Raw genomic sequence first — 22,771 nt, forward strand, 5'->3', positions numbered from 1 at the left:
CCAAAAAGGAGTTTGCTTTAACATACGCGTTTTATTCTTCTGTTACAGCATGTGCTCCATCACAGAAAGTCAAATATTTTCACCTTTGAGGTCTCTTATTGCTAGAGGAACGGGTTTAACCGCTGTCTTATCAAACAAATTGTTGTCAATATTTTGCCACCCTGTCAACTGCGTTGTGCCATACCTTCATTAAATATCCCAAAATACCCAAGGAGGTAAGACACCTTGAAGTTACCAATGGCTCTAGGCTGTCCATGAATGCCCAAGTGGGTAAGGAATCTAGATCAAGCTTTCAAACCATGAAAACATCATCCCGCACCCTGGAGCCCATTCAGCGACGTTGTTCCCCATCATCATACGGACTCTGGTACAGAGCCAGATCGGTGCAGCCTGACATCCACTCCATCCGGAACTCCACCTTTCGAGTTTAAGCCAAGGCCTGTTTTTTTTTTTATCCGGCCCTTTGAGGAGTATGATTGAGGAGGAACCTTATGGATACATCAACCTCCCTGATGAGGCTAAAGACAACTGGTATGAGTAGTTGGCGGATGCCAGTGATCTGGACACCTCCCCAGCACTGACTTTGCCTCAGTGGTTGTCAAGACTAACATTGTGACAGGTGCTTCAGCTGGGAGTTGCGCCCACTGAACCTCACCTACCTTGTAACAAAGCGATCACTGATATTGTGCTTGGTGCATACGCACAGGATAATTCCTCACTTCCACCACCCCGCTCCTATAACTCGCGCCCATGCCGTGCACAGTTTTCTTGTCAATAATTCATTGGAAATGTTGCAGTGATATTATCAATGAGGTCCTAAAAGATGTCAAGAGTGGCAATTAGCAGTGCGAGCTGGGAGCGTGAATTAAGTACTTTGGGGCACAAGTTATAGATACTTGAGATAACTATAACTATTACTGGTGAATTTCAGTGGTTTCTAGAGTTTAAAACATTATGTTACTGAAAATGTCACCTAACTATAACGTTATTACGTTATTTTAACTTCTGGGGTTTTTCCAGTGAATTTCATGGGGCTTTATAAGGTAAAGTAATATTTAATTACCATACGTAAATCCAAACCCTCGTCACGCTTTACCTTTGGCTGTGTGCTTGGGGGAGGTGATGTCGGACACAGGGCGTGACCTTCCCTTCAGTCAACCGCTCGTATGTAGACAGCGGTGGGTAAGGATTGCGGTTTCCATAGGAAAAGCATTTTTTGGTTTGCTAATAACTGGCGCCATTTGACAAATCTTCATGAAACTTTCTTTTTTTTTAAATCTAATGCACTTCAGCTCCTTTCTGGAAAGAAAGTGTTGGGGAGGGGCGCTCATTTTCCAAACATATAACACACACATATGCACACATTGAAAAAAACAAAAGTGTTATTGTTGGGAATTGGAATAATATCTTACATTAAAAAAACCTTAGAACTTCACTGAAAAAAATGTTAAAGGAACGTTATTGTAGGTGTTAAAAACTACCGTTTTAAACTAACAAGACCACTGAAATTCACCATTTATAGTTATCTGAAGTAACTACAACTACATCAGTTTCCTCCACTCTCTGGCTCATCCCAAACTTTTCTGTGTACTATGGATTCCCGGACATGCTTTCAAGACATACCATTTCATCTCCGTAAGGTGCACACCTACACACCCCAATCCCACTAATATTCCACATCTTCCCTTGATTACTTCACTCCATTTGATCTAACAGTATACAGTACACTAGAGTAAATGCATGGGATTTGGCACAAACTTTACACAACTCATTCTACTAGGGAAAGGAAGCATAGATTCCTAACCTATTTACCTCTAACTTTGGGTTCAGAATGCTTCAGTGCTTCGGCAGGGATATTAAGAGCTAAATATTTACAATTACAATAACTCAACTTGCTTACACTGAATATAATGATCTGTTAATCACATTCAAAATATATTTAGGAAAGAGCCACCACATCCACCACCTCAGGCTGCACTTTTCCTCCAGAATTAAACAACTTCTGCACATATGTGACTTAGTCATGATGTGACTTTGTTCTTTCATGTCATTCACGTGTAGGCACGCATTGCCTATATTTTCTATTTTTATTGAAAGGACTTATGTGTCTAATTTAATCACATAATCTTCTTAGTTAGGTTTTAACTATGTCATCTTCTTTTACAGGCAAACCATCACAAGTGCCTGTCTACAGACAATGCTCAGAAAATTAACGAACAAAAGAATAAGCAGGTATAATTGTTTTAAAAAAAATTGTTTTTGGATTTTGTTCAGCAATATGTATACCATAGCTACTGGGTTACAGCATTGTGAATTCCAGTAGCCAAAATGGCACATGTTTTACAGAATACCAAAAGTCAAGCCAGCTTAGGGACACACCCAAGAACATATAGGACACAGCAGAGTCAAACGGATACGTTAAAAAAATTCTTATATTTATTGTGTAATGTTCATCTTATCATAAATCAAGTGCTTTTCTCATTTATAGTTCCATATATAATTGTAGACAGTCATCCTGTCATAAATACATCTTTGTAGTATGTGTTGCTGTAAATATCATGCTTTGCCCTCTTCTACCATTGGGGTTGGGTGCAGACGTTGAAAGCTATATTTCTTATAAGTCTAAGTTTGGTTCTCAAAGAACAAATATTCCACCTCAGATTGTTCATTTTCTGCATCAGCATGGCGTGCATTTAATCGTCTGAGATAGTTGAGCAGCAAGAGGACAGTTGTCCTACTCCAAACACCTGACTAGCCTCCAACGAATAAACTAGACACTGTCTGATGACCATGCTTCTGAACTGACCAAGAGCAGCATTTTTGTCATCCTCGCCAGAGTTTCACTAGCATATAAGGCACTGTGGCAATGTCCGGAGGGTAGGCCTGACCGATCAGTGTGTGGGACGTTTTTTTAGCTGTGTGTGTGTGTGCCTCTTCTATTCTTTGGTGGGACGGTTTTTACTGTGGTTTACCCAATATTACCACAAGCTTTACCTACAGCAAGCACAAATGTATGAAATCGCCCATGCCTGGCAAATCACGTATATAGTTTTTCTATACACGTCCACAACTGCCCCGATTCGCTAATGGTGGCCACTTTTTTGGTGTCCCTGGCATATTGTCTGTCCCTGATTCATACCCAGGTCTAATGCAAATTTCTTGTGGGGGAGGGAGGAGGTGTATGGAGAACACTCCCTTCCGGTTTTGCCTAAAGTGCAGCAATAAATTCCCTTAGTCACACAAGTATAGGGTATGTAACTTCTGCTTACCAATGAATCACGAGAAATCAAGGTGTGCTGTCTGATAGGCGTTCAAAAATAAAACAACTATACGATATCCGGTCACGTTAGTATGCGCATTAGGAGATGCAGAGCTGAGGCTCTCCAGCGCAATCTACCGGACTCGGTGCCAAGATGTTGAGGAATGTAGTTCAATGTGGAGAGGCAAAGCCCATCTGATAAAATAATCTGAAACCAGATACTGTATACTCCGAGGACTTGGATTATGGAGATGAGCCATCTCCAGGGTCCCCTGTGAAACCTGCATCAAAGACCTCAACATTTGAAGATCATCTAAAGAGGTCTTGAAAGTGGGGACAGACCACTGTCCTCAAGCCCGCTTTGCATTGACAGCCCATCTCTGCTCTGAAGATGCCACAAGCACATCGTACTAAGCCTTTGAAAGCTAACCAAGTCCCATCAGTCTTGCAGCACCAATAAAGTGGCTTTCGTACCCAAGTCCAGTCCAGAATCGGCTTTGGGAAGCTTTACAACACCTGTCTCCAAGTCGAGTGAACCAACTCCTTCTATGGAGCTGCCTGATGTCGAGCAGAGAATGATGAATATCTATCCTCGGACAAGACAGGTTCTTTCTTGTCCACCACAGCAACATACAGCCCCAGCACCTCCAAAGAAAATAAAATGTACTTTTGAGGGGGCCATATCCGAGGAACTGGTCACGCTTCTTATTCCTAAGAAATACCAATGAATACTAGGCATTTACCTCTGCTTAGTGCTTAGCCTTGTATCTCTGTCATAACACTCACCTCACTGATTGGTTGCTCTGGTTAATATACATGTCAAATACTTGGTAGATACCCTAAAGGCCAATTTGACCATTGGCACCTGATCCCACGTTCTGTTGTTGAGGCAGATACTAATCCTATGTCTGAACACCCATTCTATTGCTTCAAGTGTTTTCTATTCATCAAGGATCCTATGTAGGGCTGTTGGTATCTCTATTAAGCACTGAATCATGGATAGGCAGCTCAAATTAAGGAGACCGGAGTACTTGCTAACAAGCTATCTCTTATGATTCACTAACAATGGGAATAAATTGTGATTTTCCTAGTGCACGTTCAGAGGAAACCTTAAGATTCTTTCAAAGACAAAGAGGGTGAACAATATGCAAACTCTTTTTTCTGTTCCTGCCAGCAATAATATGATGATGAACAAAGGTAGTATGATGTCATTAGCAGTATAAAAGCACAGCAGCAAACACCCTCTTTTGTTACCAAACAGTGGAGTAAGAGGAAAAGGAGACTAGATAACTTGGAAAAGAATAAAAATGGTCTTATCCCAAACAGCTGTGCAAAGGGTGAACTTAAAAAGTTGCTGGCAAAACGAGAAGCATTATGACCTTTGCAAGGTTCGGTAGATTTGTGAGGAACCTCTGAAATAAGGAAGTGTTAGAAAAGTCTGGAGAGGACTTGGTTAGACATATGTACATCTGGCTTAAAGCAAAGCCAAAGGTCGCAGCTGAGGAAGGATGTCCCACAGTCTTGAGCCAAAGACCGTCTTTGAAGATCTGGCTCCATTAGTGTAATGAGCCCCAAAGGTGGAAGTATTGCTGGCAGCGGCAGATATGGACTGATTGACCTAATGAACCAAACTAGTGCAAGAGTCTGATCTGTTGGAGCTCTTAAAGAAGACCTGAAGCGGTTAGACGAGATAAGAGAAGTGCAGGAAATGTACTCCATGAGACAACACAAACAGCTTGAAAGGCAAATAATGTCTGGGAATAGAATTGGTAGCCATCATGGTATGTGCTCAAATGTAAAACGTTGCCTCTTCAGACGAGACGTGAATATGGGAGGGGGGCCCAAAGTCTGGTACTCTTCTATAAGAAATATGGCACAACAGAGACAAAAGCTCAAAAGATATATTGTTTAGGTAGAGTGATGGGTTAAGAAATTCTGGGACAAGAGGATGAGGAATAATGGAGACTTCTCAGGTGGAAGTGCATTGAAGCAGGTGAAGTCTCCTGAGGCAGATTCCCTTCATGAGACAGTAGACAAAGGGGTCTGTTCCCAAGGAGATGGAGTTGATAAGAGGCAGGTGAGCAGCAAGTGGGGCGCAATAGACATTATTAGCTCTATAGGAGAACTCTTTTGTGAAAAGGATTGATAAGATATTGGCTAGGGAGGAAGTCAGGGCATCCATATTCCATTTCAAGTACCAGCAAAGCCATGCCTTAAAGGCTCATCAGGTTCCTGGGGCTCAGGACTTAGCCAGGTCTGTAGCAATCTTCAATGATCTGGTCATCGCAAAAATCCCCAGATTCTCCAAGTCTCAAGGTGAAATTCACCCTGCACTACAAGGTCATGTGCAACCTTCACCATGGGTCTCAGATAAAGAGTTAAAGTGGGAAGATAATACGTGGGAAGTCTATAGCCCAATCTAGCAGATGGGGAATCAGGCCATTGGAGATTATCATAACCATCCCTCAGAGAAAGCATCTCACAAGCAAATCGGAGGCCTTTGGCACAAAAAAAGAGCCTAAGGACGGGAGCCAGTCCTGAAAAAAGACATTTGTCATCCAGGCTTCTCGGCTTAGGCACCATCTCCCAAGAATAAGAAGCTGACGTTTCAGTAAGTAAGTAAAATAAAAAAGGTCTAGTTCCAGACAGGCCAAAGAAGAGTTAGGTGATGAGAAATATTTAGGGCCAGCATAGAAGTACTAGATCCCCAAAACTGTCTTGAAAACCAATACATGGTGGAGTTTAAGAGACCTGGAAGGTACTCTGCTACCACTTAGAAGTAGTTGCAAAGACCATGTTCTCAGAGCTCTTTGGAACGATCGGTGAGAGGTTTAGACCTCATGCCTCTATGCGTGTTGACCTGTCATATTCTGCGGGTAGATTGTCTAGTTGCAGGAGAATGCAACTGTGAGATTTGTGTTTTCTATGCCTTTTGATGCAAAAGTATCTGCATTGAGTTCTAAGGTGTTGATGTGGAGCTTATTCTCAGAAAGGGATCACAGGATTTTCATCTGAGCTCATTTCTTGTTTGACAGAGTTCCAAAGTTGGCACTCTATGTAGGTCTGCTTGCATCAGAGCTGTTGACTGATCCGATGAAGAACCAAAAAGGTCTTTGCTATTACAAGGTTTCATATTAAGAAACAACCAGCGTATCTCTACATAGGAATCTACATCTACTGTGATGTGGTCTTAGTATGTAAAGCCTTGACAAAGGAGATGGGCCTTCCAACGCTGAAAGGCTTGATCTTGCAGAAGGCCTTGAATAATAGCCCGAACGGAGGTAGCACGCAGGGCTATGAGACCAGAAAAGTATAGGCAGCAAAAGCGGACCTCAGTCCTTGCTAGATATGGGACATCTTCTTGGTTGTCTCTGTCTAGTTTAGATGTTGGGTGAGTGTTTCTGAAAAATAATGCATTAAAATAATAAAACATGGGTGGGGTGGGGAGGGGAGCAGTGGAAAACAGAGCAAAAGGAAGGCAGGTAAAACGGCCAGATATGGTGCTTCCACTGAAACTTTGGAAAGAGGTGATATTCTTGCCAAATTGGAATCAGAAAACATCTGTGCCCTTTAGGGTCGGCGTGAATAAACAGTTCCCTGCTAAGACAGTGATTTGTACATGGAGGATGTCTTGCATCTTGAAGTGTTGGCATGACACCCAATGGTTGAGAGCCTAGAGATCAATGACTGATAGAGATCTTTTTCCTATTTGTGAATCTTAAAAAATTATATTCTAATAGTGCCTAAGAGGAATGTGGGAATGATTTCTCTGATCCAGAGCCATTACCAGGTTTTCTCGATTAGGTAGATCGGAGTTTAATGGCAAAAAAGGTTGGAGCAGAGGATAGTGGGATTGGAGAGGAGTCATCCAGAAGTTTATGTAGTAACTAAAAACGGTGTGTGGGACCCAAGGGTCAAATATTATGGCACACCACCTCAGGAGGAATAGGCCGATGCAATCAACAACAGGGCTACCAGAGAAAGATTTTTTTTTAAAAAGCTTTTTGTTGGTTTGGAGGAAGAAGACTTGGGGCCAGATGTAGGTGGCCCAATACCGGTCGGTAACGGCCGAAATTCGGTAATTTCGGCCGTTACCGGCCGGTATTGGGTTTTTGAGATGTAGGTGGCATTTTTTAAGGATTCGGTATTTTACCGAATCGGTAATTTAAAGATTATGTAAAATACCGAATTCTTAACATACCGATTCGGTAAATTACCGAATCCAGGATGTAGGAAGCACTCAAGTTAGTGCATTCCTCAGTTAAGGATTTGTTATTTACCACCAACTAGAAGTTGGTGGTAAATAATGAAAACCTTTGAAAAAGCATTTTTTTTTGCTTTTCCAACAGTGCCATGTTGCAGACATACATGCCCTTAGGGCATGTATGTCTGCAACATGTGCACCCATGCACAATTGAGGGGTGCAACAGGGTGTCAAACTGACACCCTGCCACCCTTCAATGTTTCCCCCAATTACCGAATCGGTATTTACCGATTCGGTAATTGACATTCATTCCTATAGGCCTCCAGGCCCATAGGAAGGAATGGCAATTACCGAATCGGTAAATACCGATTCGGTAATTACCGGAACTTACCGATTCGGTAATTTTTTAGGAAAAATTACCTACATCCCATTTGCCTGTTCTTAAATACCGAATCGGTATGATTTCGTATTTAAGAATCGGTAATCTGGGATTACCTACATTTGGCCCTTGGTTTCTTGAATCAACGGTTGACTAGTGATCAGAGTGAAGAGAGGAAAAGCAACATTTTCAGAAGACTTAACCTGTGCCTTGTCAAGGAAGGTAAATATATATATATATATATATGTGTTTGTGTGTATATATATATATATATATATATATATATGTGTGTGTTACATATTACCTACTAGCGGTTGCCAGTAGGTAGTTATAGTTCGAACCTAGTTTCGATAGAAAATGCGTTTTTTGATTTGCTAATAACTTTGGCGTCGTTCGACGAATCTTCACGAACTTCTCCAAAGAAAAGGTCTATCCTGGTCAGCTCCTATCCTAAAAGTTTGGGGGTGATTCGTCAAGCGGGGCTGAGAAAAAAGCGGCTCCCAAAAAGTGTTTGCTCCATGTTAATTTCCATAGGAAACTTTAGCCAAGGCTACAGCTCGAACTGCTGAACCAGATTACCCCAAATGTGGCTTAAAAGTAGTGCTTGGTTCAGTAAGCAACCTTTTATTAAATGGTGTAAATCCGTTCATTAGTTGTTGAGAAATTAAAAAAATAAAAATATCTATATCTGGGGCAGCGGTCGATTCGCGAACCCTCCAGACCACGAGCTTCATTCTAATTGGTTGCCAACACTCCAAATTAGGAAGTGTTGGCATGTGGCTCGGTAGAAGCGAGTCACAAGAAAACAGTGAAACAAAGGGGAAAAAAAGAAAAGGGGGGCAGGGTAGAAACACTCTGACCCCCTAGGCCTGCTCAGGGGGTTCCACAAGGACCGCCAAGGCCAAAAAAAGCATTTTTTTAAAATAATTTCGGCAGAGTTCGCGCTGGGGATGTGAATCTCACTCAAATTATTCTTAAAAAATGAAGCGTGTGCTCCCGCGCTTCATTTAAATGAGGCACCAGGGTGGGCAAGCTTCCGTGGGCATTGCCCAATTTATAGTTTATATTTGCGGGGGCCATCTAGCCCACTAGGTACCTCCAATAAGCGCCACAGGGCTGTGTTGCAGAGAGGTGGTCCGAGGCCACGCCCCTTTTTACACCTCAGTGCAACGCAGCTCTGTGGTGCATTTTAAGTTGGAGGATTAAGTCCCCTTGTATCCTTAGGGATCCTGGGGGCCAACTAGCCCACTAGGTATCTACAGTAAGCACCACAAAGTTATGTTGCAAAGAGGTGAAAGGACCTCCTCTCTGCAACGCAGCTCTGTGGTGCTTACTGAAGGTACCTGGTGGGCTCGTTGGGCCCCAAGGGACCCTCCAGATTCATGGGGGCTTAATTCCCCAACTTAAATCACGCCACGGAGCGCGTTTGCACACTTGTCACATCAGGCCCCACCACCTCCCTTCACCACTGTGCAAACGGACCCTCTGGCGCGTTGTAAGTTGGGGGATTAAGACCCCTTGAATCCTGAGGGTCCCTTGGGTCCAACTAGCCCACCAGGTACCTCCAGTAAGCGCCACAGAGCTGTGATGCAGAGATGTGTAAAAAGGGGAGTGGCATTGGACCACCTCTCTGTAACGCAGCTCTGTAGCGCTTACTGGAGGTACCTGGTGGGCTAGTTGACCCCCAGGGACCCTCACGATTCATGGGGAATTAATCACCCAACTTAAAACCCGCCAGTGGTGAAGAGAGGGGGCAGGCCTGATGTGACGTGTGTACTTACCCAATCACTCCGTCAAAACCCAAGCACGTATAAATTCACCATGTACTCTTCTTGCAGTACTCTAATCATCCAGTCAGTACCTATGCACTAACTCATGCACTGCTACAATACCCTGAGCACTACCCATGCAGTTCAGCCATCTCCTTGTGACTACCCATGCACTCCTCCAATCACCCAGCCAGTTCCATGTTCTTATCCAATCACTGCGCCAAAACACAAGCACTTATAAATTCACCATGCCCTCTCCTTACAGTACTTTAATCATCTAATCACTACCCATGTACTCATGCCATGACCCAGGCACTAACACATGCTCTTCTACAATCCACTGAGCACTACTGATGCAGTCCAGCCATCTCATTGTCACTAGCCATGCACTCCTCCAGTCACCCAGCCAGCACCATGTACTTATCCAATCACTTCGCCAAAACCCAAGCTGTTATAAAATCACCATGCACTGTCCTTGCAGCACTCTAATCATCCATTCACTACCCATGCAATGACCCAGGCACTAACTCATGGCAAATACAGAGGTCATGCTAATCACAGGGGTACCCCAACGCATAGTGTTCCCCAGTGTATGTAGGTGTTTTCACTGTAATCAAAGTGTCTTTTAGCATAGCACTAGCTCTAGGCCTGGTTAGTCAGAGTTAGTTACCACCAGTACTCGTCGGCAAAAAGTTGGGGGCAAAGGAGGACTTTCTGTTCCTCTGTTGGTTCTTTCTGCACATCTCTTGCTTCTTCCTGCACTTTTATTTGTCTTTCTGGATTTCTGTTGCCTCTTTCTACATTTGTCTTGCTTCTTTCTGCGCTTTTCTTCCTCTTTCTTCACATGTCCTACCTTTGTGGGCATAGTTAGAAATGAGCATTTAAAAAAACCTTTTAAAACTGTTTTTTTTCAGTGAATTTCAAAGGTTTTTTAAATGCTCATTTCTCACTATAACGTCTCTGAAACCTATGGTTTTTTCAATGAATTTCAGAGACGTTATAGTTAGAAATGAGCATTTAAAAACCTTTGAAATTCACTGAAAAAAACGTAGGTTTCAGAGACGTTATAGTTAGAAATTAGCATTTAAAAACTTTAGAAATTCACTGAAAAAAACCACAGGTTTCAGGGACGTTCTAGTTAGTAGGACTTTTTACTTGTACAAAACCACAGAAATTCGGGCGTTGCAGTTAGTTCAGCTAACTAAAACTCGCGCCCCTGCAATGCACTGCTGATGACGTCGCATAAAGGACTCTAAGGACACAGCACCCATTTGGGTGAGATTGCTGCACTACATGTCCCAGAATTTCAGAGGGGCCTGTGAACTAATCAGGTTGTGGCTTATTGAAGCAGCCTGTCAGAAGGCAGTTTAGGCAATAAATGTAGTGTGGCCCAAACGCTGTTTTAATCTGCGTATGAGGAAGGAGGTTTCCGAAATGCGTCAGGCTGCTCAAAAATCCCAAATCTGGGATTGGCAAATAGTTCACCAAGTTTGGGATCTAAGCATATTAGAAATGATGTATGCCTGTGTCCAAATTAATATCGCCAGTCGATCTGACCGCTTGTTTGAGGGCTGCGAGGAGATGGGTGAGGGGGCCAGATTTATTAAAGACACAATTGAGAATATGCTTGTAGTTGTGGTTAATGCACAAATGAGGGTTCTGACTTTGACATTGAAAAAAGGGCAACCAGTACTGTCTATTCAGGATTAAAGTGTATTTTACCTGTTATGGAGGGTGGGGCATTTGGAGCGGGTGGTACCCCGAACTGGTTTCCAGTTGGGAAGAGAACCAGTAATGAAGTTGGGCAAAAGGGAGTGGTGCGGAACAGACACAGGACATACCATGTCGTTGCTCAAAGGGGTCAAAGACTCCTTCAACAAATCTAAAATAGAGGAATCAAGGGGAAAAGCACCAGGATCAGTGCTATAGCTATTGTTGCTGAATTAGGAGGAACCAGGCCCATTGTCAACCCCATCTAATCAAACTCCTCGATTTGTGCCTATTAGGTGGGTAGCGAGCATGGTGTCTTTGACATCTTGGTCTGTTCCACAGCATCTTAACTCACATGGATCCCCAGGAACAAAACAAATGCTTAGGGAAGTAAACTGTATTGATGACCATACTCTTATTGTGAAAAAATAAATAAAAAATATCTTCCCACCTCCCGGCCTGCTTTTTTCCCGTCTGTTTTTTTGGGGTGGGGGGGGATTAAAAGGAACACTGTGTCAATGCTGGAGGAGTGTGAGTTAGTGCAACAAAGTAACTGGCTAAAGGGTGGAAAGAAAATTGCCACCTTGTAACACGGAGGATGCAGGGACCAGAATGGAGCTGAATGGGGAAAAGAGTTTAGTCAATACACACGCTCTTGTAAATACAGTCTCTGAAGACCTGAAAAGCAGTCGACTGACGGCGCTACTGGCAGACCTCGCAGTATACAGCTGAAGAGTACCGAAAAATCAAAAGATGTGGCTGGGGATTGAGCACGGCTGAGCCCACGGCTGAAGGTCCATTAGGCAGGGCAGACCTATAGAAAGCAAGCATGTGTCACATTATTTTATGATGACATATTTTAATTAACTTTTTTTTAATTGAAAAGTTAACATACATTTTGTTTAATAAAAAAAATTAAATTAATTGAAGTTAATTTTGTACATAACTTTTTGTGAGTGAATTTTAAGCATTGTAAGAAAACATTTTACTTTAGGTGGGATTTATTTTTAATTGTAATTTAATATGTTTAAATTAATTAAGTATCTAGTTCAAAATTAAGTTAATTGTGTAAAGCAGATGTCTCCAACCGGTCACTCACACCTTCAGAGTAGCTCGCAGCCTTGAGTTCATTTTTAAATAAGCAAAGAGTCACATTTTCCTTTTCAAGTGAAGAGAAGGCTGTGTTTATTTTACATTATTTTCAACCATCTGCAAATAGAAGGGCCTGATAATGAGCAGTGCTCATTCCGATTTATGGCCCAGGGTGGGGCACAGGGTGAGGAACTAAAGCACTGAGGTGCTTACATTTTAAATAAAAGTCCTAGTCAGCTCAGGCTCTCATTCACCCACAACACATATATCTGATTCATACGCACACATAATCCTACATGCCCAAATACCACACGCTCACTAACACATCTGGCAGCACTGCCATAGTGCCCCTAGTCAAAGTATCTGAAAGAAACAAGTAGTGATAGATTCCTTACCGTAGAAGTAACCCCAGGCGTCAGACTGGATCCGGAAAGTTTTCATCAGCAGTACCCCTGAGCATCGGTAGGTGTTGTGCAGCTCCGTGTCCATCCTTGGCATTGTGGTTACCAAGATGACGTTGCAGCAGCTACTTAGACGCTGCCCTCGCTCGTTGAAGTCAGTTCTTTCTTTTTTCGTGCCAGCAAGCGCAGATCCGGAGAGAGCGGTACCCCGAGTCACTTTTTGACTGAGTTTTTCAAGGCCTTTTTGTCTCTTTTTTTCGAGTTGATCGACTCCTGGTGCCGTAGGGATGCCCGGTTTCAAGTCCTGCAGGGAGTGTCATCGCATGATGTCGGTGACGGACCCGCAACGCATGTGTCTTTACTGCTTGGGGCATGACCCCGACCCCAAGTCGTGCCCCGACTGTCGGGCCATGGCGCCAAAGACTAATTCCCACTCTCTGTGGGATACGGTGGCGCAAGTGCTGCCTCAGTGTCCGGAGGAGGCCCGGGCAGTGCTCTCTCAAGCTATTGCTGAAGGGAGAGATGCAGCAAAGTTTCGATGTGGCCTTGACACCGCCGACTCACTGGACAGGGCGACAGTATCGCTCCGTTGCCACTCCTGCCTGAGGACCACTGGTTTCTCTGAGGATGTCCAGAACACCCTGATGGACATGCCTTTTGATGGCATTCTCCTTTTTGGCAACAAGGCAGACAGTGCGTTGGAGCTCTTTAAGGACTCGCGGGCGACGACCAAGTCCTTGGGCCTTTCCACCACGCGCCCTCCTCCGCCTGCTGCTTTTCGCTCCTTTCGTGGCCACGGAAAGGGCGCCCCGACACGTTCGCTTCAGAGCCACAAGCCTGTGCAGCAACAATCTCAGAGCGGCTCTAGACGTGGAACCCTCTGAGGCGGGTCAGGGGGCCAGCAGGCGGGTCAGTCCACCACTGCCTCCAAATCTTCCTAGTCTGGTCTTTCAGGCCCTTCAAACGCCAGTGGGTGGCAGGATCCGCCATCCCCTCCCCTAAGGTGCACCATCACTTTGGACAGGTGGGTGTTGCAGATTGTCCGAAGGGGCTACTCCCTCCCCCTCGAGACTACCCCTCCAGCCATGCCACCCCAGTACCACTGCATTTCGGGGATCACTTTGCACTTCTTCAACAGGAAGTCGCGGCCCTCTTGGCCAAGGGGGCCATCAAGCGCGTTCCTGTGCCAGAAGTATGACGTGGTGGTTAGTCCCACTGCATTCTGGTGCCCAAGAAGGATAAGGGACTGTGTCCTATCTTGGACCTCAAGGACGTCAATGGCTTACTCCGGAAGGAGAAGTTCAAGATGTTAACTCTGACTCAGGTCTGGTCTGCCCTCGACCCTGGAGACTGGATGGTAGTGTTGAACCTGCAAGACGCATATTTCCACATTCCCGTCCTGCCGGCCCACCTGCGTTACCTGCGGTTTACGGTAGGCCATGAGCACTTTCAGTTTACCGTGCTCCCCTTTGGCCTTACCAGCTCCCCTCGGGTGTTCACGAAAGTGATGGCGGTGGTCGCAGCTCATCTGCGCAGATTGGGGGTTCCAGTCTTCCCCTATCTCGACGACTGGCTGTTGAAGGCAGGCTTGCCCCAGACAGTCGTCTTCCACCTCCAGACTTCGACCGACCTCCTGCATTTGCTGGGGTTCTCCATCAATGTGCCGAAGTCGCACCTGATTCCCTCTCAGAAGCTCCTCTTCATTGGAGCGGTTCTGGATAGGACGCACTTTCAGGCCTATCCTCCCTAATGGCGAGTCCAGGATATTCAGGCTATGATTCCGATCTTTCATCCTCTATCCTGGGTTTCGGTCAGGATGACCCTGAGGCTGCTGGGCCTCATGCCAGATGGCATATGCAGGCTCTGCAGTGGGACCTTAAGTTTCAGTGGGCGCAGCATCAGAGAAACCTGTCTGATTACGTCCAGATCTCGGCGGGCACTGCACAACGGCTGTAGTGGTGGCTCACGAATCGGCATTGGGTCAATGGCAGATCCCTCACCCTTCCCCAACCGGAGCACAGAGTGGTGATGGATGCGTCCCTCCTGGGATTGGCGGGTGGTGGCATATGGGAGAGTCTGCGATCAGAGGCCTCTGGTCTCCGGCGGAGTTCAGGCTCTATATCAATCTTCTGGAGTTTCAGGCGATCTGACTTGCACTGAAAGTATTCCTTCCCTCTGTCAAGGGGAAAGTAGTGCAGATGTTCACAGACAACACCACCGCCATGTGGTACTGCAACAAACAGGGCGGGGTGGAGTCATGGACACTATGTCAGGAGGTTCTGCGCCTCTGGACATGGATGGAACATCAGGGCATTTCCCTGGTGGTTCAACACCTGGCAGGTTCTCTGAATACCAGGGCGGACGAACTCAGCCGCAGATGCATGATGGATCACGAATGGCGTCTTCACTCTGACGTGGCGCAAGGTCTCTTTCGACAGTGGGGAGAGCTTTATTTAGGTCTATTCGCCACCGAAGAGAACGCACAATATCCGCAGTTCTGCGCTGTAGATCTTCCAAGGCGGCACTCACTAGGCGCGCTTTTAGTCGCAAGTGGAGTTGCGGTCTGTTGTGCTCCTTTCCGCCTGTACCACTTCTGCCCAGAGAGCTGAAGATCAGGCGCGACCGAGCCCAAGTAATTCTTGTGGCTCCGGACTGGGGTCGAAGAGTTTGGTATCCCGAGCTACTCAGTATGACCATCGATCCCCCGATCCGACTGCCTCTCGGGAGAATCTTGTTGCAGTGGCAGGGGACGGTCCTCCACCCGAACCTGTCCAGTCTCCACCTCTTTGCGTGGAGATTGATTTGCGGCAGTTGATTCCTTTTGACTTGCCTCCTGAAGTCTGTGATGTCATTCTGGCAGCCAGGCGTCCCTCCACTAAGTTGGTATATGCCTGCAGGTGGAACAAATTTGTGGCATGGTGCACAGTAAAGGTTGTGGATCCCCTTTCTACCCCTCTTTTAGAAGTCCTACTGTTCCTCCTTTCTTTGGCCCAGCAGAGCAACCTTGCTTAATCACATACATTGTTTTTGGGCAATCAAGCAATGTTCACGTGTTATTCTTTGTATCTTATGCATTTGAAAATAAATTACTACATCCATTTACTCACTGATCTCACATGTTCTCTTAACTTACAATCCAACTGCTCTGTGCCCACTGATTCCAATTCCTTAGTGTGTGCAAAAAGTTTGAGAGCGCCAAAGAAACTGCGGGGTGGCATCATGGAACTGTTTGCCTACTAAGCAAACAACTAAGGGTGTAAATATTCTGTTCCAAAATCTATCAGACTTGTAATGAATTGTGTATAAATGCATTTTTCACTGAACATATTGAAAACATTTCAAGATGACTGCTTTTTTCAAATATATTTTATCTTGGCTGCTAAGACTTGATGAATGTGCTGTTGTAAGTTGCATTTCAGATATATTTAAGTTGTATTGATCTTATCATTTTTAATGCATTATCCTTTTTATTATTTATTTTTAAACAGAACCACCTCAGTGTTTTTTCAGTAGCAAACCCACTGGCTTCGAGTATAACCTCTAGTATAACTTCCAGTCTGGCATCCAGTATTGGCTCAGACAGTTCATCCCCTACAGCGCTTTCAAGTGTTAATGCCAAAGCTCTTTCATTTTATCCTTCTAGTAATACTGTTGAATCTGTAGCAGGTAAGCCTAAATATCTTTGTTTTTTCTTTATGCAATATCTACCTTTGACAGCATTTCTCAGTTATTCATAATATCACAAATGTGTTTTTCCTGTGCATCTATACCTATTCTGTTTGTGTCCAGTGTGGAATACAGTCTGTGGTAGGTTGAGTATTTGGCGATTGGACACATGAAGTATTTTGAGGGCCTGTGATATGTGATCACGCAGATAGACTTATAGAACTTAACTTGATATAGTGTTCTCCATTCTGTGCACTTTGCAGCAGAGAAACCTTGACTTCTAGATAGAAGATTCCTAACTGCAGGAAAGTTTGACATAGGGTATGAACAGCAAAGAAGGCCCTTTTTGTAGCATATTAATGCTTGATCTCAGTCTGAGGTTTCAGAATTCTCATGATGGCGTTGATGATACACTTAGTTCTTGGGGTCGGGATGTTGGGGTTAGATCTTCCAATCTCTGCATGTCGAGATCTCAGCTTGGAAGAGTCAAGTTTAAGGCCTTTGTGCAGCAACTGTCGGTTCATATTTCAGGGGCAGTAGTGTAGTCCGAGTTGTCAAGCTCCTTGGATTTTCCAAATGTAGGATGATCTGAATGTCTGGTCTTGCAGTACACCTGCCTTTATGCCAAAAGGAGGTGATGTTAATGAAGATGGCAGTATGATGCTGGATCTGTCAGAAAGGCCAAAGGAGATCCAGTCATGGATGCTTCCCTTGATGCCAGGTTCCTGTGGACTTTGTCGAATGAAGCGGTTAGGTCAAGTAGAAGTGTGGCAGTTGTATTTCTGTCCACTCTTCAGTTCAGATAGAGATGGAGATCATAACAGATTATTTGTCCCTTCTAGGATAAAACCCAGTTTGTTGATCTAAAAGTTACTTTCATGTGTAAAGAAAGTTGTAGATCTGAGTGAATGATCAGACCAGACCATTCATATTGTCTGAGAAAATGTACTTTGAATTTTAGCATCGGTGGAAAGAAAGAAAAGAAATACTTCTGAAACTCCATTTCCCAAGTCTGCCTGGACGGGTGCATAGAATCTCTTAAGCGCCATCTCTGATTCATTCAATATGCTCTTCCCTTCGCAGACCCTCAGTACTGCCTGATAAGGCCATTCATTGGCACTGGCCCATTTCGTGCCACCTGTTCCTTTGATGTTGAGCTTGAAGGTGGGCCCTTTTTAACCTAAGATGTCACCTGGCCTGGTCCAAACATCAAAATTCGGTGTATTGACCCCAAAATATGTGGCCCGCTCTCGGCATTGAGATCATCTGTATTTTTTTTATTTTTTAAACCTTTATTGTACAGAGAAGGCTCACAAATACGGGCCTACAACCCAGCGGGCTGGCCACCACAAATAAGGAACATAGTCAACAGTACAGAAACGCATACAGAATAACACAACAAATCATACAGGAGATAAGGGCTAAAAGCCATACAGCAACCTGCCGGGGCAGGATACGAGAAGGTTGATTTTCTAATATAGTAACGGGTATGACAGGATAATAACAGGTAGAAAGTCTCGGAGGGCCGTGGTGGGCCGCGAACAAGCCGCGGTAGAAGATACAGGATAACCCAATAATGACAAACACATATCGGTAAAAGCAGAATAGGAGTCTCGCCAGAAAAACAGTGGCAACCGCCGTTCAGCGCCCACCCACCACAACAAGAACGTATCATATCAAACATAGTCGAAAAAAGCTTATCAAATAAAGCCCTCCTTCACACAACCCAGGGAATAAGGAAAAAAAAACCCACGAGAGGGGGGGAGGAAGGGAGGGAAAAGGGGACAAAAGGCAAAAGAAAGAACGCCATCTCAAGCACGCGCCCCATGGCAAACGAGGCCGGAAACCACAAATCAGTATACAGAACCAGTAGTAACCGGAGCAAAATTACGTAGTGAGCCAAAGTCACAGTAAGACCAGACGGCTAGTGCATCAAAAATAACCCACCCAGAGGGACACATGCTGAGACCGCGTCCCGAAAAAGAGGACACACAAGAGCCATAGAACCAAAAAAGTAGGAAAAATGAGGGGAGAAAAAACCCCCCAAAGAAATGACAGACCCCCCCCCCACCCCGCAAGCCCACCCTGCACCCCTGCAGAAGACTATGGCCTACCCCCCAGCAGCGTGCCTGTCGCCCTAATCAGAACCCGAAATATAGAAGAACTAAAGCAAGATGGAACCATAAAGACAAAAAAAGGGGGGAAAAGAAAGAATGAGGGAGGAAAGAACACGGGAGAGGGCCATAAAACAGAATCATATGCTCCCACCCTCCCGTCCGAAACATCAGTGTCCACGGGAAGACAAAGATTCTAAGGATACAGTCCAGGAATACGACAAAAATCCGACATGGTCATACCGTACCAACCGATCATCCAGCCATTACAAGACAACAGTCCACAAAGGCAAAATCGTCTCATCCCTGTCCTTGTTTTACCAAATCTGTAGCAGTCCGCCTCACGAAGAACCAGACCACGAGGAACAGGAGGCAGAGAACAGGGAGGTCAAACTTCAATCCGCAGAAGATGTTTCGTGTACAACTCGGATGATCCAGAACAGTCAGAAACCATTGTACACAATGCAGGCACAGTTCCGAAGAGGATCTGAGGAAAGCCATCCAGCGGAGTCAGCACCGGATCTACGTTCGGCCATTCGAGGAGATGAAGAACAGGAAAAACCACCAAGACCGGCCCGGCCCGGCCCGGACAGGACCCGGCCCACCGACCCACAGCACAGGAGAGGACACATCACGATGGAGGGCAGCGGAACTCCGCATATCCGCAGAAACGGCAGCCACCGGGTCCACAATGTCCAGGATAGTTCCAGCCGCACCCAGCAGCGACGTAGCCGCACACTCCAGGGGGGGCTCAAACGGCCCAGCGAAACGAGCCTCCTCCAGGTTAACAGCGGGTGCGGCCACAGGAGTACCCCAGGAGCGCAGGGCGGCGAGGATGTCGGCAAGTGTAGGAACACCTTTACAGTATCCGGCTTCTGTGCCACATCGTGGACCACCGCCGCTCATCTCGGCCCGGCTGAGATATACAGTGTCGGCCGCCATCTTGGAAGCCCGGCGGGGTCGCAGCGATCCTCGACCCCCGACCGGGCCGCAGCAAGGCAAACGGAATTCAGTCAACCACCAGCAGAGGCACGTCCAGAGCAGGAAGGGGGGCCACCAGAAGAAGGAGGATCGCCGGCCCCCCAATGCCACCGGCCCCGTTCTCCGAGTCCGGGCGGAGGCACTCAAAATGGCCGGACCGGAGAACAAAGGGGGGGACAAGCCACATTTACGGTCAGCCCCGTCAACAGAAGGCAGCGCCTCCACTCCAGGCCGCGGGACCGCCTGATCAGGCCCGAAAGCCGCAACCGGCCTCTCCGCACAACCGCCTCGTCGGCCGAGCCCACTGCGCCATCAAGGGCCGGCCATAGCGTAGCGCCCCGTCCGGGCGCCGCCGAGGAGACTCAGGCCAGTCCACTCCGGAGGCCCCGAAGCGAGAGAAGGCACAGTTCCGGAACCACGGCACCCAGAGACAACCGGAACAGACGGTAAGTGCCTAGAAATCGCCGTAGATCCACAGCGTAGCAGAATTGTCTTCCCGGAGCAGGATAAAAGCAGGATTTATGTTTCGAACAGGAAAGTAGACGGAGCCGAGCTAAAGCGCGGCCATCTCGGACGCGAGCTTGGCTCCTCCCCCGAGATCATCTGTATTGATGCCAACACCAAAGGGATCACCTACCCACCCAGCATCGATGCCTATGCCAGTTAATCAAAGGCGTCAAATACATACAGTGTTGACTCTGACGTCATGGAGGAAGAAAAGGCAGATGAAGTTGAAAGGACTCCAGGCAGGACGTGTAAGACCGGAAGAAATTAAACCGGAAAAGAAGGAAAGCCCTTAGGCATAGGAAGAAGGAAAATAGTCTAATGGAGAAACAGAATAGATTTCCTGATTGGGCTGCTGCATATGTTTTCACCAGCCTCAACCACTGTCATGAAGTTAAATGTGGTACTGTTGTTAGTAGTGAACGTACCTTTTGAGCGGATACATTGGGCTGAACTGAAATTCCTGATAAGTGAGACTCCTGGTCATCACGTCAGCCGGAAAGTGGGAGAAATAAGGCCTTTTCATATGAGTTCAGTGAAGATAAAAAGATGCTGAGGACCATGCAAAGTTTATAGTCTTTATTAAGTATAATTTAGTATATAGGCCAAGACTTATTCCCTAGTTTTAAGACGTCGCAGAGTTTAGATTTCTAAGCACTGTTCAGTTAATCGTTTTTTCTGAAATTCCGCATTCCTTACTGTGCAGTCATGGCATATATTTGTTATGAACTGTGCATTATGGTTTTGCTGGTGTGGAAAAATGACTTCACCGGTTCCTGGCAGCTCTCATGCAGTATACTGCAGGGGTGCAGGACGAAGCAGTAGTGAAGTATACTCTTTTAAGTCCACTCAAACGTGTGTTATGCTCTGTTTTCAGATGTCCAATTGACCGTTGCTGTGCTGAGAGGTAAAGCCCGCCTCTCGCATTTTAAAGACATGACCATATATGCAATTAACTGATTTCTGGGCTGAATCATGCTAAGTGGGTGAAGTGTACCTAGCACAATGGCATAACTGGTGGGCTTTTAAAGACATTCATACAGTGGGTCAGCACATATTTTGGATATTGAGTTAGAGACACTTACTACTGGGAGGACTTGTTTTGTAATAACTTTAGAACCACCAAAATCAAAAACCGAGTTTCACTATTGCTTTCCAATTTATGGTTTAATTTTCTTTTTTAATTTTATCAGCATAAGGAGCAAAATAATACCACAACAGCCTCTCAATGCCCGTTCTCTTCCGGGGCACTATGCAGTGAATTGTTTATTAACCCCCAACTCCCCATCCCCATCCCCCTTTCCCTTACCACCCCTGACATGGTGGACATGAAAATAATCGTATCTGTCTCTAGGGAGAGCTATTTCGCAGTGTAGCCCCTAAGTGGTGGGTGTGAGAGCCTCAGATAATTGGAGAGTTCGTAGGTATTTGGGGCATGTGAGTTCGCGAAATTCTGTTGTCAGCAGCGTTAATTCCCAGTTTAGAAGAACCAACAACCCAGATGTTTCTAGAATTGTCAATAGTAGTAACAATTGTGCCAAGACTAGAGTGAAAATACAACCTGGCACCACAGAACTCTACATGTTAGTTGGCATATTTGACTGCATTCAGTGTTTAACCTGGTTAGAAATCGTGCCCACCACCCTGCTTTCACAGCAAGAGTGCCCCCTGAGGAGGGTTATAATGGAGTTTTTGCATGCAGCAGGAAGGTATGTACTACTTGAGTGCATATACTACAAGCTACTGCCTTGACAGGTATTTTGCCTGGGTACAGTATAGACTAATGTGAGTAAATCAGTGCCTTACCTGAATTCGGCATCTTTTAAAGCCTATGGCAAATTACCCTCAAATTGCTTTAAATAAAGTGCACCTGATTTAAGCACCAATGGCAGATCAGACAGATAGCACTGTAGGATGTCAGTGCTCGATCAGTCACTGGATTTAGAGTGCAAGCGTCTGTCCTAAGATGAAGTTTTGTGGAAGGATGATGTGATATGCATGTGAATTACAATTTCTATAAAACTTATAATAAAATTGAGAGGGCAAATGCTGCCAAATGTGCTATTTCAATTATATCAACGAGAACAAACACAAATTACCTCCAGTGTACCAATGAACACTTACCTTCTTTTATCTCACAGCGATAGCCCAAAGAAGTTAGGGACATAGCTGCCCAAGTAAAGCACATTATGGGGGCCTGCCGCATGAGGTTAGATTTTCACAATGAGAAGAAAACTAAAAGTCATTTTACTACAGCATCCTGGACAGGTAATGAAAATGCTTCTTTCCAGAACTAGGCATTGTGGATACTCTGACAGATGTTTATAGTATTCTCTTTTCAGGGAACCAAACAATTTCACATACATGACGTGCTGTAGATTTCATGCCTGCGACTTCCAGTTATCAATGAATGTGTGCATCCTTCTACTAATGCATCCGGACACCCCAGAAATACCTGTTTTACACCACAGAGCAATACCACCATAAGTCCAAAGTCCTGACATTCATCAAAAAGTTGGCACCAGGTTGTTCACCAGATGCCAGACGTGGCTTCCTATCTCTGAAGAGCAGATAGTCAATGTTCTTGATAAGAGGAAGGCTAAAGAAAGCATGCTCCAAGGCAATTGACCCAACAGCATCCTCGCAACAAAACATAGAGTTTATAGACTGTGCTAAAATGTCACATTTACAC

The 22,771-nt window shown here is 45.3% G+C and overlaps 1 protein-coding gene and 1 long non-coding RNA gene across 3 annotated transcripts in view; one reads left to right on the plus strand and one right to left on the minus strand.

Moving 5' to 3' along the window:
- The window catches only part of UNKL (unk like zinc finger), a 513,314-nt gene that overhangs the window by 348,801 nt on the left and 141,742 nt on the right, over window positions 1–22,771 (plus strand). For both annotated transcript variants that reach the window (XM_078664930.1, XM_078664931.1), the window contains 2 exons: window positions 2,167–2,232; window positions 16,303–16,480. In XM_078664930.1, the coding sequence (XP_078521056.1) occupies window positions 2,167–2,232; window positions 16,303–16,480 (244 nt within the window). The remainder of the gene's footprint in view (window positions 1–2,166; window positions 2,233–16,302; window positions 16,481–22,771) is intronic.
- LOC144786015 (uncharacterized) overlaps window positions 1–22,771 on the minus strand; it is a 352,278-nt gene that overhangs the window by 314,802 nt on the left and 14,705 nt on the right. The window lies entirely within an intron of this gene.

Source organism: Lissotriton helveticus, chromosome 10, assembly GCF_964261635.1.
Source record: "Lissotriton helveticus chromosome 10, aLisHel1.1, whole genome shotgun sequence".
NCBI lineage: Eukaryota > Metazoa > Chordata > Amphibia > Caudata > Salamandridae > Lissotriton > Lissotriton helveticus.